We start from the raw sequence: 21,266 nt of genomic DNA on the forward strand, positions 1-21,266 counted from the left end.
GATACCTTTTGGTTTGGAATGCGAGCATGCAGCCAACTCGTTATTAATAATTAACGCGTTCTTAACTGATACAATGACTACGCCGTGAATATGGGGACCCAAAAAGTGCTTTGGTTGCTACCGTTACTTCGACCGTTGCTTCGACATACAGGTGTCTCTTTTTCATTTCAAAAACGATCTGTTCTCACATGGCATGTTTCCATGGTACATTTCGGTATTCCACGTCGGCAAGTTTCCACAAAATCGAGTGTTGCTCTACCAGGTGTATTACATAAAAACAAAAGAGCTCTTCACATTGGCAACAGAAGGTGGCTTTCTTTTTCTTTTTTTCGTCCTCCCGGAAGGCTGTGCGCGTCAGTCGTCAGATTCTGTGCCCCGGTAACAAACAATCCGCGTGGTTCTTTCTGACGGACGGAGCTGCCGAGCGCAGTGATGTTGCACGAGGCTCTTTCATATCTCGCCAAAAATAAGATAAGAACGTGCGCGCTTCCTAGAGTCTGCTGTACGATAAGCCCCGCCCGCGCCCGAATGGTTGTATGATTGAGTGATTACGCTGATGCCTCCTTCTCCTCCTTCAGTCGCTGCGCAGTCAGAAAAGACGCTCGTGTGCTGCGGCGTCACGGTAGAAAACGAAGACACACAGCCTTCATAGCACTCTCTCCTACACTCTTTCCCGCTGAGTCTTATTTACGAACGCTTTATCCATTTAGAGGCATGTTTAAGCGCACATAATTCGAAGGAATCTGTCGCAGATGGGTTACGGCAAAACAATCACTTGCTAGTATAATGTCCTGCATATTCATCTCTATACTCTCCTTATGCGCTTTGCTATGTGGCGCAGAACGTATTCAAAAGCGGCCGCATCCATTTTCAAAACCTTGCGGTAGGCACATGCGGTCCTCGTGTCGTAGCTCCCGTAGAAGGCTATTTTGCAGACCGTGCTTCTTTCGTCCATATCTTCCTTAACCACTTCTTTTCATGGCAGCGTTCACTATCGTCAATGAGAACACCAAAAGCAACCGATTTTCGCTTTCTTTCGTCCATTTCGTACCAAGCGCCCTGCACATAAAATTAATGCTGCAACCTTCAACCGCAGCGCGAACGTCATCCTCGGCATCTGAGCTGACAGCACATTGGAATACCATCTGCCCAAGCAGCACAATGTACTGAAAGTCGAGTGCAATAGGGGTGGACGGTATGTCTCTTATCAATGTTCTTTAGTGTCCCGAGTCTGTTCAAGGTCTTCCACCTAGGTCCACCCCTATTGCACTCGACTTTCAGTACACTGTGCTGCTTGGGTGTGTAGGAATTCCAGAGGGCCGTAGCCTCAGCGCCTTACCATTTACCCTCTCGCTCCTTCTGTCGCTGCGCCGTCAGAAAACACGCTCGTGTGAATACACGGTTACTGACATCGTAGGCCTCTATTTCTCTAGTCAAGGCATTAGATGACACAGCAACAACAACAATGTCTTGAAAAATCGGGTTGCACACACATCTACTAGAATGCAGCGCCAGATGACCAGATGGGGTGCCACCCAAGGACGAGGCATGCTCTCTGAGCCTTATATTGATACACCGACCCGTCTTGCCTATATAAAATAGGCCACACGAGAGGGGGATACTATAGACCTCACCTAACCTACAGGACACAAAAGGCCTAACATTATTGACGCCACACATAGGCCTCCGTGCAGGAGCCTTGACAATCACAGATAACCTGCACAGCTTAACACCAAAACGTTCCCCAACCTTCTTTAGGTTATGAGACACAGAGTGAACATACGAGACGACAAGGAACTTCTTACGCCTAGACTCTCCCTCCTGGTCAGTACCAGTTTGATCCTTTGACACCCTCAATAACGTGTCACAGACACTCTGGAGCAAAGACACGGGATACCCGTTCTGAAGAATGCGGTCACACTGCTGAGTTTACGCTTCAGCAACCTTGTGCAAGCATGAGTTAGTAAGAGCTGCAACAATACAAGACCTAACAATTCCTCTTTTTACAATGTTAGGATGCCCTGATTCAAAAGGCAGCAACGCCTTTTTCGACCTTGAGGAAAATCCCCAGCACAAGTGATCCTTACTAGAACACAACCTGAGATCTAATAACCTGAGATCCCCTTCTACAGCAACTTCGCACGTGAACTTCAGGCCAGCACCGAAGAGATTAAACACATCAATCACCTGTCGAGCCCGATCCTCACAGACGTGCACCTCTTCCTGGCTGACAGGATCTGCTCGATCTTCGCTGTTGTACAGGGTCGACCCCGAGCACGCTTCCAGGTACAGCTTGGGGCAAAAGTTTACGGAACACCGGGGTGTCGCATTTCTCAAATGGATCGACAACCTAGCAGCAAACAGGAGTGGACACACATACTGGATAGATGGAATAGCCGGCCACCCGTTTCTTATTCGATCTCTTCCTGATAGCTAGCAGGGCGCCGCTCCGATAAAGAAATACGTAGATGCCGTGTTCCATAAACTTTTGGCCCAAGCTGTACCTCCGTCGTTTCCTCGACAAGCAGCGTGTCTCCTGCATAGGCTCCGGCTGAATGTCCCGTACAGCGGTCGGTTGCTATACAAACTGGCCAAGTCACCATCTCCAAACTGCAGGGAGTGCAATGTTGTTGAGGACATAGAGCACATCCTCCTGAGGTGCTCCAAGTATGCCGGCAGTCGCAGGACACTAGAAGCAAGTTTGGCTCGCCTGGACGCCTGGCTAACTGACCTTGTAAAGCTCTTGGGTCCACTAGTGTACCCAGAAGGGGGTTCTGGGAGTTCAAACCCCCCGAAATGGTACCTTTGGCAGTGCATTTGGGAGAGGGAAACGAGAAGATATTCTTCCTCTCCCATGTGGAGTGCCCATAGAACCCGTCCCGGAATATTTTTTCTGGTACGCCGCTGCCTGGGTCCTCAGCCATTCAATCATCAAGCGGCTGCATTGAAAGCGCTCCTACGTTTTCTTGAAGAAACGCATCTGATTGACATTTTGTGACACTTTCTGGTCCCTCGTTTATGACAAGTATTCCCACTAGTTCAGGATGTTTGTCTTCCGCTCCAACTACTGGGTTTTCCCTTTTTTTTATTTATTTCAACTAACTGCGGCTAAGTGGTCTGGGGTAGCCCGTTTGACTTTGTCATGACTTAAATCCCCATTTCTTTCTCTTTCTACCATATCACATCACATCACATGTGGCATACCATTTAGTGAACTTTTCAGAGATGACACGTGCAGACCTGATGCCTAACGCAGCTTGACGTTAATCCCGCCAGAGGAAGCTGCCTTGGAATCACGAAATTAAATTCAGGCGAATAATTTTGCAAGCGAATGAATAAGCGATTCGAGAAAATAAATACGTCTTAAATAAAAATATGTTTACAGTACTTCGTGGTAAATAAGTGGCACCTTTCCTTACTCTGCCCGGTGACAGTGGGACACTGGACGCTCTATGTTTATGCTTTGTTGACTTCTATTGTTAGGACGGCTCTACATACCCCGTTTATAAACTGAGGTATAAAAGGGACGGGTCTTGGAGGATCCTTCCCAAAAACATCCTTTCACTGTTCGGAAATCGAGCATTCAGAAGCCAAGGGTGAAAAACAAAGGGAGGTGTCTCGTCCCAGGGGATACCGTTCATAATGCGAGGGAATTCGTAAATCGAAGGTTGTCTGTATTCGCTATCGATAAAGAGAGACCTCATTATTAAAGGTCCCCTGCCTTCATGCGAAATGGTTCCCTTACGATACGAGATCAATAAACATAAGTTGTACTTCACTGACAAAGTTTTTCTATGCAGGTATGCTACATGAGGTATGGCTAGTGCTCACAGTGGCTGCTGCTACAGCGGTAGCCGTTGTGCCCTCACCTCCTACCATGATCAAGCAGCCCAAACATGAACAGCTTTACCAAGTAAGCCTTACCCTAAAACTAAGTGAATGTCGCATCAGTAAGCCTCTCTGCTTGTGGTGTAGCAATGACTTCGAAATCATTGACATATGCCTACAGAAACACATACTAAAAGTGTGGTACAAACAAGTGTCACTGCATTATCATACTAGCGCTTGCGATATAATTGAATTGAATTGAATTGAATTTATTTAAACTTTACAATGCTTGATGAACAGTACAGTTTATACAGATGGAAGACCCAGAGGGAAAAGTATCCCGGTTAAAGGGTCTTCCATGTGACATACAAAGATTAGAGCCATAAAAAAATGCAAAGGTAAAAACAATACACAAGCATAACACATGAAATACATAAAAACAATGCAAAGATGAAAAACAATGCACAAAAATACACATTTAATAGCAGGGCACGCACTAGACACAGCTGCACATCTCTGTGCCCCAAATCAGTAATATTATCATATGTAATATATAGTTAAATTAACCTTTATACATTTTTGACAGCAAAAAATATTTCGCTAGTTTTTTTTTAATTCAGAAAATTTTTTGACGCTTTTTATGTTTGGTGGTATGCTGTTCCATTCATTAACACTACGAAACAAAAATGTTAGTTTCCCGTAGTTAGCCTTAACGGTAGGGAAGTTAAAGACACCTTCAGCCCCTGCTCTCGTGTGGTGAACAGCTCTAAGATCATCATAGCTACAGAAAGGAGGTGTCCGCTCAAAACGCTAAACGTTATATGTAATATGTGTTGAGATATTATTTGTTTAATAGCTAGTATCTGGTGATCGTGCATGATTGTAGCAACACAAGACAAGTATGGTAATCGAAACATAATCCTTATAGCACGATTCTGAACAGTTTTCAGAGCACGTAAATGAGTGTTGTAAGTAAGGCCCCAGACACTTGCACAATAACAAAAATGTGAGTGCACAAAAGCGTAGTAAAGGTTTAAAACAATGGGCGCAGGAAAGAAGTTTCGAATTCTAGTAAGAACGCTAATACCATACCTAAGAGGTTTTACGTATGATACTTCGAATATGGGATTGAAAACGTAAATGATGGTCGAAAAGCACGCCAAGAAATTTGACCTCTTTGCTAAACTGAATAGCGGGAATTATTGCAAATTAATTAACAAACAATTTACTACTGGGTTGCTTATAGAAATAAGCACCCTCTCCTTATGCTGCAGGTAAAATGCCAGACTATTTGTATGTGGTGTTTTGTCTTCTAAAGTGAAATCAATTTTTCTTTTTCTTTTTTTTTTTTTTTCAAACAACTTTCTTACAAGATTATGATTGGGGAGTTTCATCGCCAGAGGCGATGCTCTACTACATTGCTGGTGGTGATGCGGGGAATGAAATAATGAGCCCCTTCACAATAAGGATCGAAGTCATATGGTATCCAGAAAGGTTAAGAGAGCTTTGAGGGCAGAGCGTTGCTGGATGTGGCCAGGGACCAAGCAATTTTGTGAGAGAGAGGGGGCGAGAGTCTAGCTCGTTAAGGGATCCGGAGAGTACGGTTCGGGACGGTTGGTAGTGGGCAATGGAGAAGATTGTGCTCTAGGTCTTCTACACCACCGCAGTGACTGCAGTGGGGAGAGTCAACTTGCCTCAAGCGGTAACGCCACTGCACTGTAAAAGCCACATCGAGGCGCATTCGATGAACTAATGCGGCATCTTGACGAGAGGTATGTCGAGGCATGCGGAAAGCGAGTCTCTCTGGATCAACTCTGCTCAGCATGGCTGGGGGGAGAATGTCAGCGGTCCATTGGCGGGTAGCCAGAGGAGTCACGAGGCGTCGAAGTACGAACCGACGATCTCCTCTCAGCAGCACAATACGCGTCCGTCTCCGATACGAGAGAGCTGCTTCTGCGGCGCTGTCGGCCTGTTCATTGGCTTCGACACAGCAATGGGCTGGAACCCATTGAAGAATCAGCCTATGCCCTGCTTCGTAGACAAGGTTGTAAGCCATTAATGCATCCATCACCAACGGTGCGGATGAGCCTCGGATGCCAGAATTTTCAAGTGCTTGCAGCGCAGATGTCGAGTCAGTGAATTCGACCCATTCCCGTGGGGTAAAGTGAACGATGACGATGTGTTGCGGAAAGAAAAGTGTGGCATAGAGTTCCGCAGCTTTGGATGAGGCTTGATGCGAAAGGCGCGACGTCCTTCCACTACGCCTTCGGATGGGATGACGAATGCCGAGGCGGACTTGCCATTTCGAGATGCGCCATCGGTGTATGCTGCGGCAGAGGTAGAAAACTTGGCGTCTACGAGAGCATAAAAATGGGCTCGAAAGACTTGAGGGGGAACCTGATCTCTTCGGTCGTGGAGGTCCGGAAGACGTACGAAGGTGAGTGGCACAGGCAGAGACCAGGAGGCGTCCGGCGGTGTGACGTCCTTAGCTATCAAGCCAGCGACAGCATGGCGTGTCCTCTGCGCTACGCGATGGAAATCACTTTCAGGACGGTATCGAATTTTCCTGAGGAGTGGATGACGGGAAATGTGCGGACGCAAACGAGCCATTTCACGCTCACGGAGAACCTCCACCGGGAGTTCACCAGCTTCAGCTAGGACTTGCCGTGTTTCAGCCATTCTTGGAACTCCAAGGCAGCGACGAAGGCTTCGGGCAAACAAGGTCCGAAGGGTATTAAACGACGTTGTAGAAATCCTGTACAAGATTGGAAGGCTGTAAAACACAGTCGCCCTCACCAAAGCCGCGTGAACAGCTAGGAGGGAGCGCTGATCACAGCCCCATCCTAAGCCGGAAAGATGTTGAATTGCAGGAAGCCATCGCTGCACTTTGGTTTCAAGGTGCATAATGTGGAGAGCCCAGCGCAGGTCCGAGTCCTTGACCACACCAAGGAAGCGATGGGAACGTACATGCTCGAGCTTCTTTGCACCAACCCAAAGAAGGAAATTTTTCATAGCCTTGCGGGTGAAAGGGAGCTCGATGCACCTTTCGGGCGAAGGGTCCATCCCAAGTCGCGTGAGGTACAGATGGACATTATTTAAGGTTAGCTGCAAACGGCGCTGAATGGTTGGTCGTGACTTGCCTACTGTCCAAAGGGCAACGTTATCGGCATACACAGAGAATGCTACTTTGCGAGGAATTGCCTTTGCGATTTTAGGCCTGCCGTTACCACATTAGAGAGTGTAGGACTCAGAATGCTTCCTTGGGGTACGCCTTGATGAACAGGATGCTTAGGGCTTAGGGCGTAGGGCCTTTCTGTATTAAGTGTACTGGGGTAGCCAGTTTGACTTCGTCGAAACTTACATCCCCATTTTTTTCTTTATTCACATCACATCACATCGCTTTGACCGTGACAGTTCGGTCCGTAAGGAAATCGTGGAGCCAGCTGAAGGGTCGACCAGATACTCCAAAAAACCGCAAGGCGTGGAGCACACAAATGTGAGCGAGACGGTATCATATGCGCGTATCATATGTCCAGGAAAACCGATACGACGATCCACCGATGTGCACGAGCATGTTGGATTGTAGAGACTAGGTCAAGAACTGCATCCATGGAGCTTCGGTGGCGACGAAATCCAGCCATTTCTTGAGGGAACACACCTTGCTTTTCGAGCCACCAGTCGAGGCGATGCAAAACCATGCAAGGCGAAAGGAGGATAGGGCATTTGCGGGTTTGCCTGGTTTAAGGATGGGAACAACTAATGCCTCCTTCCAGGTAGATGGTAGGGATCACTGTCGCCAAGACATATTATAAACATGAAGTAGAGCTTGGAGTGACCGCCCGTCAAGGTTTCGCCGTGCGGCAAAGGTGATTTTATCTGGTCCCGGGAACGATCCCACATTCACAAGTTCCACCGTTGTCTTCAGCTCGATTAGAGTGAAGTTGCGGACCATACCCTCCGGTGGACGGGGCCAGTCTTGGTGAATTTCTGTACTCAAGCTCTGGACAAAACTGCTGTGTACCGCAGTCGCCGAGGCAGCCGCGGGTGTCGTTAAGACGACGGAGAAATCTGTCGCTAGAGTGTTTTCGTCTACACCCTTTCCTCAGACGCTTCCAGACATATGTCGGCACAGTTCCCAATAGCCAATGCCAACATAGCCAATGCCGCGAGAGGATTCTTTTGTGGGGGCGCATCCTTCATTGTGGCCTAGTCAAACGGTGAAAAGTGTTGACAAAACTTACGCCAACGCTTCCGCTCAGCTTCCGTCGTATTCAGCTGCGATATTGTTGCACAGAAAGCAGGGAACAATAAGCTGTTTCCCAAAGCCACAATATACATATCAGTAATGAGCAGGGAGAAAATTGGGAGAGAGTCCACGAAATAGCGCATAATAAGCCACTTGATGTGAAACAATGTTGGAACTTGGACTATTTGGCATATTAGTCTTTATGAATTTGCATGTTTTAGTATTTCTATAAAATATATTAACTATTCGTTAGTGGTGCAACCCCGATGCTAGGCGAAAAGGATCAAACAAACAGACAGCAGAATAGGAACAATCAGGGTTAGTTGGTACCAACTCATTAATTTAATTGACGCACTGCAGCAAGAAGACGAGGACGAGTGTTAGAAGGAAGTGAACAGGACTATTGCACTCCTGTTCTCTTCTTTCAACCCCCACCCCCTGTCCCCCACTCCTTCCTGTTGTCCTCTCTCCATCTGTCCACGTCTGTACGCCGCTGATAGCAACAGCTGCTTCGCTGCGCTAACACGGAACTCCAAAAAAAACTTCGTTCTAACACTTATCCTTGTATTCTTGCTGCAGTGAATCAAATCATGACAAAGACAAGACATGGTAGCCAGACCTCGCTACCATAAGCGAACTGGAGTGGCCGGCCCAATGTAGAGTTGGGCCAACATCTCCATATTTTTCGTTTTCTTTTTTTTACCAACCAACCAACCAACAAGATATGGACTGAGTGAGTGATTAGCCACTTGATGGTTGTCGAGTTTCACCACCACATGCCTACTGAGTATAGAGTTTATTCACCGGCGTCATCCCTTCAGAGGGCACTAGCTTCGAAAAAGGGAAATTGCCACCATAATGTAGGCCCCCCGAAGTTTGTTCCGGTTTTTCTTTCGCTATTTAGTAGAGATGAGACGAATCCGGTTATTTTCCCAATCTGAATCCGAATCCAAGGAAGGTTCTGCGAATTCACGAAACTTACGAATCTCGAATCTTTCAATCCTTTCTTACAAAGAGAGTTTAAAAAGTCAGGAAAAAAAAACACGTCTACTGAAAAGTCTTTCGATGCAGAATTTTATGTCTTTGTTTAATGAAAAACAAATTAAATAATAGTTCACTTTCAGAAGAAAACAACATGATGTTCATCGACTACAGGAAATACAGTAATGTAACTTGTACTGTATGATGATGTATGAACTTGTACTGTATGATTTTAGCACACCCCGGCGCCCGCCAGCCAATCAGGCTTTCGGCAGACTCCGGAGAGCCCAGTTTTAAAAATAAACCAGGAAACAAACAAACGTGGTTGGTGTATTCTAGAAATTCGATTCGCCGTTTTGGGCACTGGGATTCGGATTTCCGAATCTCGAATCCCTGAGTAGTAATAGGTGGTTTCCAGTACGTTCCCCTAGGTGCCTGGTTCGAGCCCCACAGCGTCTGGGCCGACTTCACTAGCGTATTTTTTCCGCGACCGGCGACCGGCACGTGTGCGGAGGATTGTCCGCGCCTTTTTATCGGCGGGGGAGGACTGTGCGTGCGCTTACCCTCGCAGACTGGGCCGACTTCTTTCGCCATTTTTCCACCTGGGCCAACTTCACTCACAAATGTTTTTCCTGCTACAGCAGGTGTGCGGTTTACATGCAAGCATAGACAGGCAAAAAGAAGTCATACACAAAAATTACAAGTCGAAATATATTTATTAAAGCCAATTATATTGCCAATTGTAATGCCAATAGTGCTGGGGATTGTAAAGCCAGTTGTGGTGCCAATCATGTGAAGGAGAAAAACCCAGCCGAAAAACCTTCACCACCTGTAACGGAAGAAATAAAAACACACGACAGTACGTGTAAAGAATATACATAATTTATTAACTATAGCCAGTCCTTAGATTCTGAAAGAAAACATCAAATCAACAATCATCACATTGCTTACCAATTGTTCACTTACGGAGCCCCGCACCAATGACCTGAAAGATGATTTATTATGTGAAACTGCATTCGTATTCAATAATACATACAATAGTGAGGCCACACTAGATAATCTGAAAAAAAGACACATTTTAATATCAACAATCATACTTCCATTATAGCAACAATAATCGGAAAGAGAATCTCATTTAATATCATATTCTACAATAATCTGAAAAAGAATCTCAGACCATGGGACACGAACGCAAAAGGAAATAAAATCTACAACACCATATTTAATCAAAGAAGATATTCTTAATCAATATAATTACAATCAAAATTACAAGTTGTATTATAAGAAGTCTAATATTCCTATACGTGACCACCATCATTGCAATAGCGGGATTTTAATTAGAAGTGCCGATAGATGTATGTAATTAATTGTGAACAACAGAGACCCTGGAAGACCACGGGACACGAACGACACAATCAACAGCTAGCATTAATAGAGAGCCAAACCTGCAGCTCCTAGCCAACACGTAAACATCAGATACATGCAATAGCGAAACAAACTATCAAAACAAGAAACATTAGAATCTAATACTGTGAATAGCACAGACTTAACGCTGAAGAACAGAGGAACACTCTAAGCGGCGCCACGTAAACAACAACAGAGGAAAATAATCTATCATTGAACCATCATAAAATCATCTTCGTGACTTAATCTAGTCGAACACAATACAATTTTCATTCTAACGAACGCTACAAACCTTGATGGAGGTATCCAAGACATAGAAAATATGCACTGTTTTCATCTCGGTTTTCACTGTTTTTCCTCAAAGCCGGGAGATTTCGGAAAATATTCGTAGTAATCTCTGTGGGAATGAGAATCCACATTGCATTGTGGTGTATAGAGACAGTATCAAACTCTTCGATGGAAATTCTCTGTCATCATGAAAGAGTGCTCGTCAAAGTGAGCGAGCTAAAGCTTACGTATTGTAAAATTACACATTCTACAGCACAGATCGTAAATCGCAACACCTGTTCAAATTTTAATTAAACTCTTACTGATGTGTGGTAGTCTCCACTTCTCCTGAAAGTGAATCGAGAAATTTTAGCATTTAAGGCACAATCAAATATCTTGTATAGTATGTGTGACTATATGCACAGCTTTTTAGTCTATATCTTTAAAAAATGCAAGACATAGTGTACAGTTTTTACTTTGAAAATTTAAACAAGAAAATTATGTTTGGTGTGGAGTGCGTTTTGTCTCATTATGAGCTAAAAACTTGTAAAATTAAAGTATGGCCTTTCCATTTGTAATGCCCGGATGCTATATAAGGTAATGCCCGGATAAGGTGATAGTTTTTCAGTATGCCTACAGGAAATCCCGAGTACATTTTGTGAACTGGATCTAATAATTGGGAGTTTACAGTTTATTGGGGGGCCAGTTTACGTCGCGAGACGACTGAGATCATGAGCGACGCCACAGCGGTCGGTCTGTGCATTGCTTTTGCCCACTTGATGGTTCTTTAACGTGCGATGAAATCTCACCACACGGCACGGATCTATGTTTCTGTATGTGCTGTACTGATCTGCTTATTATAATTAACATTACGTATCTTCTATTGTGTTTATGCATAGTGTTCATCCTCAATGCATATTGGTTAAACAATTCTGCTGACAGTTGTGTGGTTCGCTTCTCACAAAATCTGATTGTCACTTAGAATTTATCTCATATACGTTTGTGTGCCGTGTGTTACGAAGATTAAGTGATTAGAAATGTAGACTTCGCCTGCACGTCATATGCTTCTAAAATCCTTCGACTACAAGGTTCATTAGACATCATTTCAAGATACCTTTTGCACCGCGGCTTGGTTGTCTCGCCTAGCAAGACAGTAGCCATGGCATTCTCACGAAGATCATTTCATAAGTACCCGCTTTTCATTGATGGCTCACCCCTGACCTTTGTCACGACCTGCCGATACCTGGGGATTACAATTGACCGTGGCCTGACGTGGTCCCAGCATGTGAAGCTGCTTGCTACCAAGGCAAACGGTTTGGTAAATGTACTCAGGCGTATTGCTGGTGCATCCTGGGGCCCGTCATGTTCTGACCTCTATCGTGTCCATCAGGCCCTGGTGTTGGGGACATTGCGGTACAGCTTACCCATCCTGCATGGTCTAAGTCGAACCCAAGAACAGGAACTGCTCAACATCCAGGCCCGTAGTCTCCGTGTCTGTTTGGGAGTCCCCAGGACAACGGAGACGTATTCTGTCTTGGCAGAGGCGCGAGAGCAGCCGGTTCACATACTGCGGGATGGTGATACCCTCCGCGCTTATACACGCTACATTACACGGCACCCGCTCCACTCTCTTTGTCGCATTGATGAGGACTGCCCGGCGTCTGCTTTCGGCAGTGCCATTGCCCGCCTGAAAGGGAGCATTCCATCTCCCGCGTCTACACCATCCTATGCACCGGCGATGTGGACTCTTGAAAGACCCTGTATTCACTCTAACATCCCTGGACTCCAACGCAAGAAAGACGTCCCCACAGTCGTGGCCCACCAGCTCACACTGGAGCACCTCGCCTCAACACATCGACTAAGTCGCCATATATACACAGATAGCTCGGTAACCGAAGGTAGTTCGAGCGCGGCTTTCTACATTCCGGATGAAGACCTGGACCACGGTTTCAAACTCCCCTATACAGTGTCCTCGACAGAAGCCGAACTGTCTGGTATCCTGGCAGCACTGGAGCATACTACAGAATCCGGGCACGGAACGTGGGTCATTCTTACAGACAGCAAGGCATCACTAGATATGTTGTCGTCATCTCGCCCCAGCATAATAAGCGATTTGCATACCATGACGCTTCAAAAATTCAATGAACTCTTCGCCACTGGTTACAACATCACGTTTCAATGGGTCCCTGGCCACGTAGGAGTGTATGGAAATACCCGAGCAGACGCAGTAGCGAGACGCGCTGGGTCTGATGACACTTCGGCCCTGGCACCTCTGCCGCTTACAGCCTCAACATGCCGTCTATACATACGCCGTCGGTGTGCCACATGTGCTCAGCAGTTCCGTGCCGAAACAACGACTTACAACACATTCTTACGGTCTATCGACCCATTGATGGAGTTCGTCATCACTTGCCACCGCAGCCGTAAAGAAGAATCCCTTCTCCACCGCCTACGTCTCAATGTTGCCCGTACACCCTCACTCAAGATGGGACGGCTAAATTCACCAAACTGTAATGTCTGTGGAGTGGAAGCGGACATCCCACACCAACTCCTGTATTGCCAGCAGCACCTTCAACATAGGGACACCCTCCGTTGCCGTCTGCTCCAGATTGGTTGTAACGACTTTTCGTTGGCCGCTCTTCTTGGCCCCGTCTCTCACCCCAACCAGTGGGCTGTCACTGCCGCTCTCCTCGGTTTTCTCCGAGTCTCAGGACTCGTGAACTGCCTGTAACGTTGTGCTAGTGTTTATTCTCTTCTTTCTTTTTGTTTCTCTTTTCTTTCTTTTTGTTTCTCTTTTCTTTCTTTCTGTTTCTCTTTTCTTTCTTTCTGTTTCTCTTTTCTTTCTTTGTGTTTCTCTTTTCTTTCTTTGTGTTTCTCCTTTCTTTCCTTTCGTTTCTCTTTTCTTTCCCTTTCCTTTCTTTTTGTTTCTTTTCTTTTCCTTCCCTTTCGTTCTGTTTCTTGTTTTCTTTCCCTTTCCTTTCTTTCTGTTGCTTTTTGTTTTTCTTTCTTTCCTCTGTTTCGATCCCCCTTTTTCTTTTTCCTTCCTTTTCTTTTTCGTTTGCCACTTCCCCCTTTTTTTCGGAATAGCAAGCCGGCTCTTTGCCTGGCTAACCTTTCCTTTCTTTTTTTCTTAATAAACATATCCCCCCCTTCGTTTGCATCGTGGCATCTGATAATATATTCGCTTTTCGCGAAGACTTCGTATTATCTCGCAGGCACTGAACCCAAATGCAATTGTAAAAGTTGATGACACTATGTCGCGAACGCTTTGACTTATCCCGCCGCAATCAGTTATCTTGCCTTATTTCCCGTTTTGCCCTATCTTGGACGGCTCATTTTTCCTATCCAGTCATACAAACGGACAACTGTGTTGACGAAAATATTTATTCCGCACTCCATTCGGGTTGCTTGTCAAAGACGCATTTCCTTCTTTTCCTACGTCTGAGCTAGTCTAACTGTTTGAGAAATATACATGCACTGTGTAATTTAATTCATGAAATATGATAAGTTTTCACAAAAGATTTATGATCCTCTTTTGTAATCAAAGATTGATGTATCATGCCTCAAATTTCAATGACCGATCCTTCTCCGGCAATTCTACCCTTCGGGTGTTGAAGTTGAACAGAGGGTAGTCGGGTATAACCTATTTGATGGTTAGCTCTGATTCCATATTAGAATTCTTGCACATAGTGCGGAATATTCGTTTCCTCAGCAATCATTGTGTTCAATCTAGCCATACCAAATATCAGCTGTTTTCGTTGCGATGCGTAGAATTCATTATATTGATGACAAAGATTTCATTTATTATTTCAATTTACACTTATTTATTTCGATAAATTACAATTGTCCTATTCCAAATTCTGAAGTTTTCGTCCTGAAATTGTCCGAAGAAAATGTCCTGAGTGATGAATTCCGAATGCATTATATAATGATTTCTTATTATTGGTCTCTTGAATCCAGCGTTGATCAATGCAATCGCTACGCTGTCGCCGTATTTGTATCGCTTCAGTAACTTGCACTTTGTTGCGACGAACTTGCACAATCTCTTATTGATGTTTCCTTTCTTTGTATGAAGATTCTTGAATGGCGTACAGGACAGTATTAGATGAAAATCGTCCGGTGGTCCACCGCAGTTGATATGTTCGTAGAGTTTCAATAAGTGATGATACATCAGACCTTGTACAACGATATTGAACTTCTGCTCATTCGACATCGTTGCAGGGACTGGTAGAAGAAAATAGTTGCGTTTGCCGTGGTAGTGGAACATATCATGGGATAAGATTTTATGTACTTTCCATCTCAATAGTTAGGTGTAATTTCAACAAATCCGTAATGAATCGTGCGATATAGACTGCTTGTATATGATAATTTGATCTGACTGCTTTCTTGATGAACGCAATGCCCATTGCAATGATTACAATTACATCTGGTCTAGTGTATTTCAATTCTTCGTTTGCGAACCTCAAAAACTCCGCCATCAATCCCACACAAGTGGCCCTTCCGACGTTGATGTGCAGATATTATTATAAGTATTGTAGATTCGGCACATAAATTCTTGCACCTTCAGTTCTGTAGTTTGTATCATATCTCCGAACACGACCATGTCTAGGACGTATTGAAATGCAGCGATAATGGAATCGTTTCGCTGCTCTTCCTTTTCGAAGCAGTTTTTTATCGCATCTTCCCATGACTTATGGTAGCGATTACAAAATCTGTCCATCTCTTCAATGTAGAGCAGCTGTCTCTTCTGTTTTCAAGTGCGCGTCTACACTTAATTAAAAGCGTATCTATGCTCATTTTTTGTATTAAAAATTTATTATCTGGTTTAAAATGCTATAATATCCACCTGTCGTGAGAATTATGGAAATTGGAAATTATTATGGAAATTATGGAAATCACGCTGCTTGCTTAGAAATGATTTGTCTGAATTAATTATTGTTTTGACTTTGTTTCAAGTATTCACTCGATTGATATTCTATGAGTTGTGAAGTTACGTACCTGAAATAGTTATTGTCTTGTATTTGTTTCAATTGTTCACTCGATTGACATAAGTAAAAATAATCTCTAAGATGGGCATGGCTCATATCTCTGAGTTGCATTTCACATTTGATATTTCTGTGTGTGTTCATCCATATAGAACGGTCTGTTGCAAGATATTACAAAAAAATTGATGTAGTTAAATTTGTTTCTCGTTTTTGATTGAGTATTGTAGCTATCATTTAATAATTTGGACTTTCTCTACATGCTCAATAAAAAATATCACCTCTGTAGAAAACTTAGCCGACTATGTCATCCACTTTGACGAAAGTCTTCCGTTTCAAGGAGAGGATGAGAAAAGATAGTGATCCCCACGAATAATATCGGCAACTATTTGCGCTGCACAATAAAATATATCGCCTTTGTACTATCTTATCTGACTTCGAGAGCGCCCTGTTTGCTGGAGGAAGGAATATAGCCCCCAACCCTTTGAGTGATAAAGCATGGGAGTTGCTTCTTTTTGGTCATATAGACAGTGACATAAAGTCTCCCGGCTTTGAGCTAAAAGAGTGAAAACCGAGATAAAAACAGTGCATATTTTCTATGCCTTGGATACATCCATCAAGGTTTGTAGCGTTCGTTACAATGAAAATTGTATTGTGTTCGATTAGATACGAAGATGATATTATGATGGTTCAATGATAGATTATTTTCCTCTGTTGTTTACGTGGCGCCGCTTGGAGTGTTCCTCTGTTCTTCAGCGTTAAGTCTGTGCTATTCACAGTATTATATTCTAATGTTTCTTGTTTTGATAGTTTGTTTCGCTATTGCATGTATCTGATGTTTACGTGTTGGCTAGGAGCTGGAGGTTTGACTCTCTATTAATGCTAGCTGTTGATTGCGTTGTTTCTCATTATTTCCTTATGTCTATGCTATTCACTTAATAAGAAATTGATTAACTAAATGTTGGAATAATCAACTTATGTTCCCTATTGCGCTCGAAATGTTCATAACTGTCACAAAACAGGCGTACGCCTCCCGTCCCCAACAAATCAGGGCAGATATTATTAGAGCTGGTTGTTGGCTAGGAGTGCTATGCTGTGAAGTTCATTTTTCAATATATTTATTTTCTGTGTTGGATTCATAAAACAAAGTAAGGTTTGTAGTGCCTCTTAGAATGAAATTTATATGGTGTTCGATTAGATTAAGTCACGAGGATGATTTTATGATAGTTAAAATGATAGATTATTCTTCTACTCTGTTGTTTTGATTAAGAATATCTTCTTTGATTAAATGTGGTGTTATAGATTTTATTTCCTCTTGTGTTCGTGTCGCTCTTGTCGTTCGTGTCCCATGGTCTTCCAGGGTCCCTGCTGTTCACAATTAATTATATACATCTATCGGCACTACTTCTAATTAAAATCCCGCTATTGCAATGATGGTGGTCACGTATAGGAATATTATACTTTTTATAATACAACTTGTAATTTTGATTGTAATTATATTGATTAAGAATATCTTCTTTGATTAAATATGGTGTTATTGATTTTATTTCCTCTTGCGTTCGTGTCATTGTTGTCGTTCGTGTCCCATGGTCTGAGATTCTTTTTCAGATTATTGGGGTTCAGCGCCGCCGCCGCAATGTAGGTATCATTGAAAGTAGAATATGATATTAAATGAGATTCTCTTTCAGATTATTGTTGCTATAATGGAAGTATGATTGTTGATATTAAAATGCGTCTTTTTTCAGATTATCCAGTGTGGCCTCACTATAGTATGTATTATTGAATACGAATGTTGTTTCATATAATAATAAGTCATCTTTCAGGTCATTCGTGCGGGGCTCCGTAAGCGAACAATTGATAAGCAATGTGATGAATGTTGATTTAATGTTTTCTTTCAGAATCTAAGAACTGGCTATAGTTAATAAATTATGTATATTCTTTACATGTACTGTCTTGTGTTTTTATTTGTTCCGTTACAGGTGGTGAAGGTTTTTCGGCTGGGTTTTTCTCCTTCACATGATTGGCATCACGATTGGTATTACAATTCCCAGCACTATTGGCATTACAATTTACAATATAATTGGCTTTAATAAATATATTTCAACTTGTACGTTTTCTATATGACTCCTCTTTGCCTGTCTATGCTTGCATGTAAACCGCACAACTGTTGTAGCGGGAAAAAATTTGTGAGTGAAGTCGGCCCAGGTGGAAAAATGGCGAAAGAAGTCGGCCCAGTCTGAAAAATGTGCGAGGGTAAGCGCACGCACAGTCCTCCCCCGCCGATAAGCGCGCGGACAATCCTCCGCACACGCGCCGCCCGCCGGTCGCAGAAAAAAATACGCGAGTGAAGTCGGCCCAGACGCTGTGGGGCTCGAACCAGGCACCTAGGGGAACGTACTGGACCCCACCTATTACTACTTCCCTGCCTAGGATTTGCCAATGTTGGAAATATGGAAATTACTTGAATATGGTACAAATAATATTATCCTGTTTTTTTTTTCCTTACAAACAAACAAACAATATTCACACAGTACAATAACTTTGAAACACCCAATGTACGGTGAATGTGATGTGCGTGACGCTGGACAGTCAAAGCCTGAGGGACCTACATTATGGTAGTAAATCTGCTAGCGACAGTGGTGCTCTCCTACGGATGACGTCATGTGAATAAACCCTTATAGGGTTTATAGGGTAGCAGATTAAAATTGCACCATTTTAGGCTTTTAGTAACTTTACGATTTTTAACTGAACTGTACTGTATTGCGCTGTTCTATTGTTGGAGTTCCATGCATATCGCTGATGCAAGTGTGTCATTTTCAGGTATCCCAGTCCCAGGATGAACCAGGGAATCCTTTTGTTCTGGAGTGTGAGGCCCAGGGCAACCCTGAGCCTACGTATGAGTGGACTAAAAACAACAAGGAGTTTGACTACGCGTCGTACGACAACCGTATCACTGAACAGCCTCACCGAGGCACGCTGGTTTTCACCAAACCAGATGACGTCGACGAGGGTCTCTACCAGTGTCGAGCTACAAATGTGTACGGCACCTCGGTCTCTAATGCAGTCTTCCTTCGAAAGTCCGGTGAGACATTGGATACAAAATATTGTCTTTTATTCATCTTTGGTGATGCAGCCGAAGAGTTCGGTCACGTCTACTACAGGTTTTTCCGTCATAGACTCATAGTGGCAGGCAGAGCCGTCGCGATGGCAAAGTCCGCCTGGGGCACGGTAAACCTGAAGCCTGATAAACCTGGGGCCTGATAACCCCCCCCCCCCCCCGCCTTTCTACTACAGACAAAATGCTCTTGTGACGTGAAAGCGGGCGAAGGGGCAGTCCACCGAGACTTACCGTCGCCGGTGTCTCTAGCGTCGCAGTCGCGCGCTTGGCGCGCCAAAAGGAGGAAGGTAGCAACCAGTAGCAACGAACTCCAAAACGAAAAGTTTTACCAGTGTGAATTGCACTAGTTTGTCGCACAATTCTAGTGTGCTACGATGCGAATACATGTGCCGCGTTTTTATAGTACCGCCGTCCTTTCTTCTTCTCCCTTTTGTGTGTGTGTTTGTTCGCAGTAGTATATACGAGGAGTAACACTGAACCCAATCCGGTCAAGTCGGAGGCCAAGTACAACGGTCAAGTCGGAGGCCCGTTTTTGGGGTACATAACTCACGGTGCCCGTATCTCACGTGCTTAGCGAGTGGTGTCCTTAGTAATTCAACTCACGGTTCTCCTGCCCTATTATGGCCAAGTCAGAGGCCTGGTTTGGGGGGTATGTGATTCACGGTGCCAGTGAAGCCCTCAGGACGGCTCTGCGTTTTTTTGAACAGCCTAAAGACATACCGAGTGTACTCACCATCGACAGTGCAATCGTGTCCTTGGAAAAAATGTAGATTGAGACTTGTACCAAGCAAATGCATTTGTTGGATTTCTTCAACAAATAGGTGTTATTGCATTTTTTTAGATGCCTGGTTCAAGATTCGTATTCTGTTATGTCCGTTATGTGCCCCAGTTTCGGGATTTTAAGTCTATACCACCAGCTCGCCTATCTATTCTCTCCTTTTTGTTATCAGTTTTTAACTTTTAGAAGCCTGCGTAAAATGCATGGTACAACTTCTAACATGTCGTGTTCGTGAATATCACAATTCGCTTTATGACTAAAATCCGCGGGACGGCCATGGTCATATTAACGAGTTTCGACTGTATTTGAATCAGGGAATAAATATCGGCTGTAATGGGGACTTCAAGGTCAGGCCCTACTTATAAGGGTAGACTCAGTTATGTGCAATGAGAATAAGTGTCAATGAAAATCAGTGGGCAGAGTCTGTCAGAATATTCATTGATGATTGATTGATAGGTGTAGAATTTCTCCTCGTGGATTGAGTGACAAGTGTCTTCTGACTCACAAGAACTCCTTGTTGCTAATTGACTAACTGACAACATCACAGAGTAATTTGACTGTGTGAGAGGGGGACCGAGTGTGAGATGTACTGTTGGAAATTCACTGGACTGGCTTATCAGGACTTGTTGGTACAAAGTGACTGTTTGAGCTTTAGGGTATCGAGTTACTGACTGATATAGGGTGCTAGTAGTTCTTTGTAAGGTCACTCCAGTTGAAGGAATAGCGACTAATAAAACATTACATTTGTTATACATCACGTAATTGGAACCTACCCACTGAAGAGGTGGTGTCGATAAAAAGTGATAACTATGAACTTACAAAAGTGCCTGATTGATGTTAGGTACTGTATAAACGATTTAATTTCACGAATCGGGCCCAGGGAACACATTCGCGGCCACTAACTTTAGCGAAATCTATATAATAGAGTTCGTGGCTTGGTTGCCTCACTTTGTGATACGCCTTAAATGTTCATTGCTATATTGAATTAAGGTGGTATGGCGATAAGAAGTTCAAATGCTTACTGGCAACTAACGATGACAATAAAGTTTACGATTTTTGAAATGTCAAGTTTTGCACAAAATTTTGAAGCGTGCCGTTAAACTTTTTAAAAAATTTTGCAGTTTGCAAAATTTGCGAAGCTTGGAGACATGCAAACAATAAAGGTCATACAATATTTGCAGGCATTGGCAATAACTATTCACTGAATGATAATTTCTGATAGGAGATGGGTTACTGATAATGGGTGACATGCTAGGGTCCACATGGATTAGGGCTGACTCATTGACAGAGACTGGGCACTTCATCCTGGTTGCTGATAAGGACATATCAACTGATAAGGTTTGATAATTAGCAATTAGGGAACAAATAATGTCATTTTGATCATTATGACTTAACTGACCAATAAAGACTGCTGTTGAATTTGGAAAAGAAGAAAGCAAGGTCGAAAGCTCTAAGAGCACACAACGCTCACGTGAGCCACGAGATGGGATAATAAACAGTTTGGGTTTGCAAGGGTGCGGTCACGTTTCTCACTTCGGCTAAGTTTTCTACATCTTTCAAGCTTTTTCTGGTGCCGAAACCCGGGACAGAGTCCCTGGAGCATCTTCGAAGATCTTCCGGAAGCTGCAGACAATCGTCCACCTTGCTACAAGAACTGTGGCT

At 43.8% G+C, this 21,266-nt stretch overlaps 1 protein-coding gene and 1 long non-coding RNA gene across 2 annotated transcripts in view; both read left to right on the forward strand.

Moving 5' to 3' along the window:
- Positions 1-21,266, forward strand: part of LOC135396471 (neuroglian-like) — a 136,614-nt gene that overhangs the window by 13,320 nt on the left and 102,028 nt on the right. Inside the window, exons 2-3 of the mRNA XM_064627458.1 lie at positions 3,801-3,913; positions 18,529-18,790. Of these exons, the coding sequence (XP_064483528.1) occupies positions 3,803-3,913; positions 18,529-18,790 (373 nt within the window). The 5' untranslated portion in view covers positions 3,801-3,802. The remainder of the gene's footprint in view (positions 1-3,800; positions 3,914-18,528; positions 18,791-21,266) is intronic.
- Positions 16,215-17,818, forward strand: LOC135397761 (uncharacterized). The gene is made up of 2 exons (XR_010423728.1): positions 16,215-16,329; positions 17,317-17,818. It is a non-coding gene; the product is annotated as an uncharacterized LOC135397761 (long non-coding RNA).

Source organism: Ornithodoros turicata, chromosome 6, assembly GCF_037126465.1.
Source record: "Ornithodoros turicata isolate Travis chromosome 6, ASM3712646v1, whole genome shotgun sequence".
Taxonomy (NCBI): Eukaryota; Metazoa; Arthropoda; class Arachnida; order Ixodida; family Argasidae; genus Ornithodoros; species Ornithodoros turicata.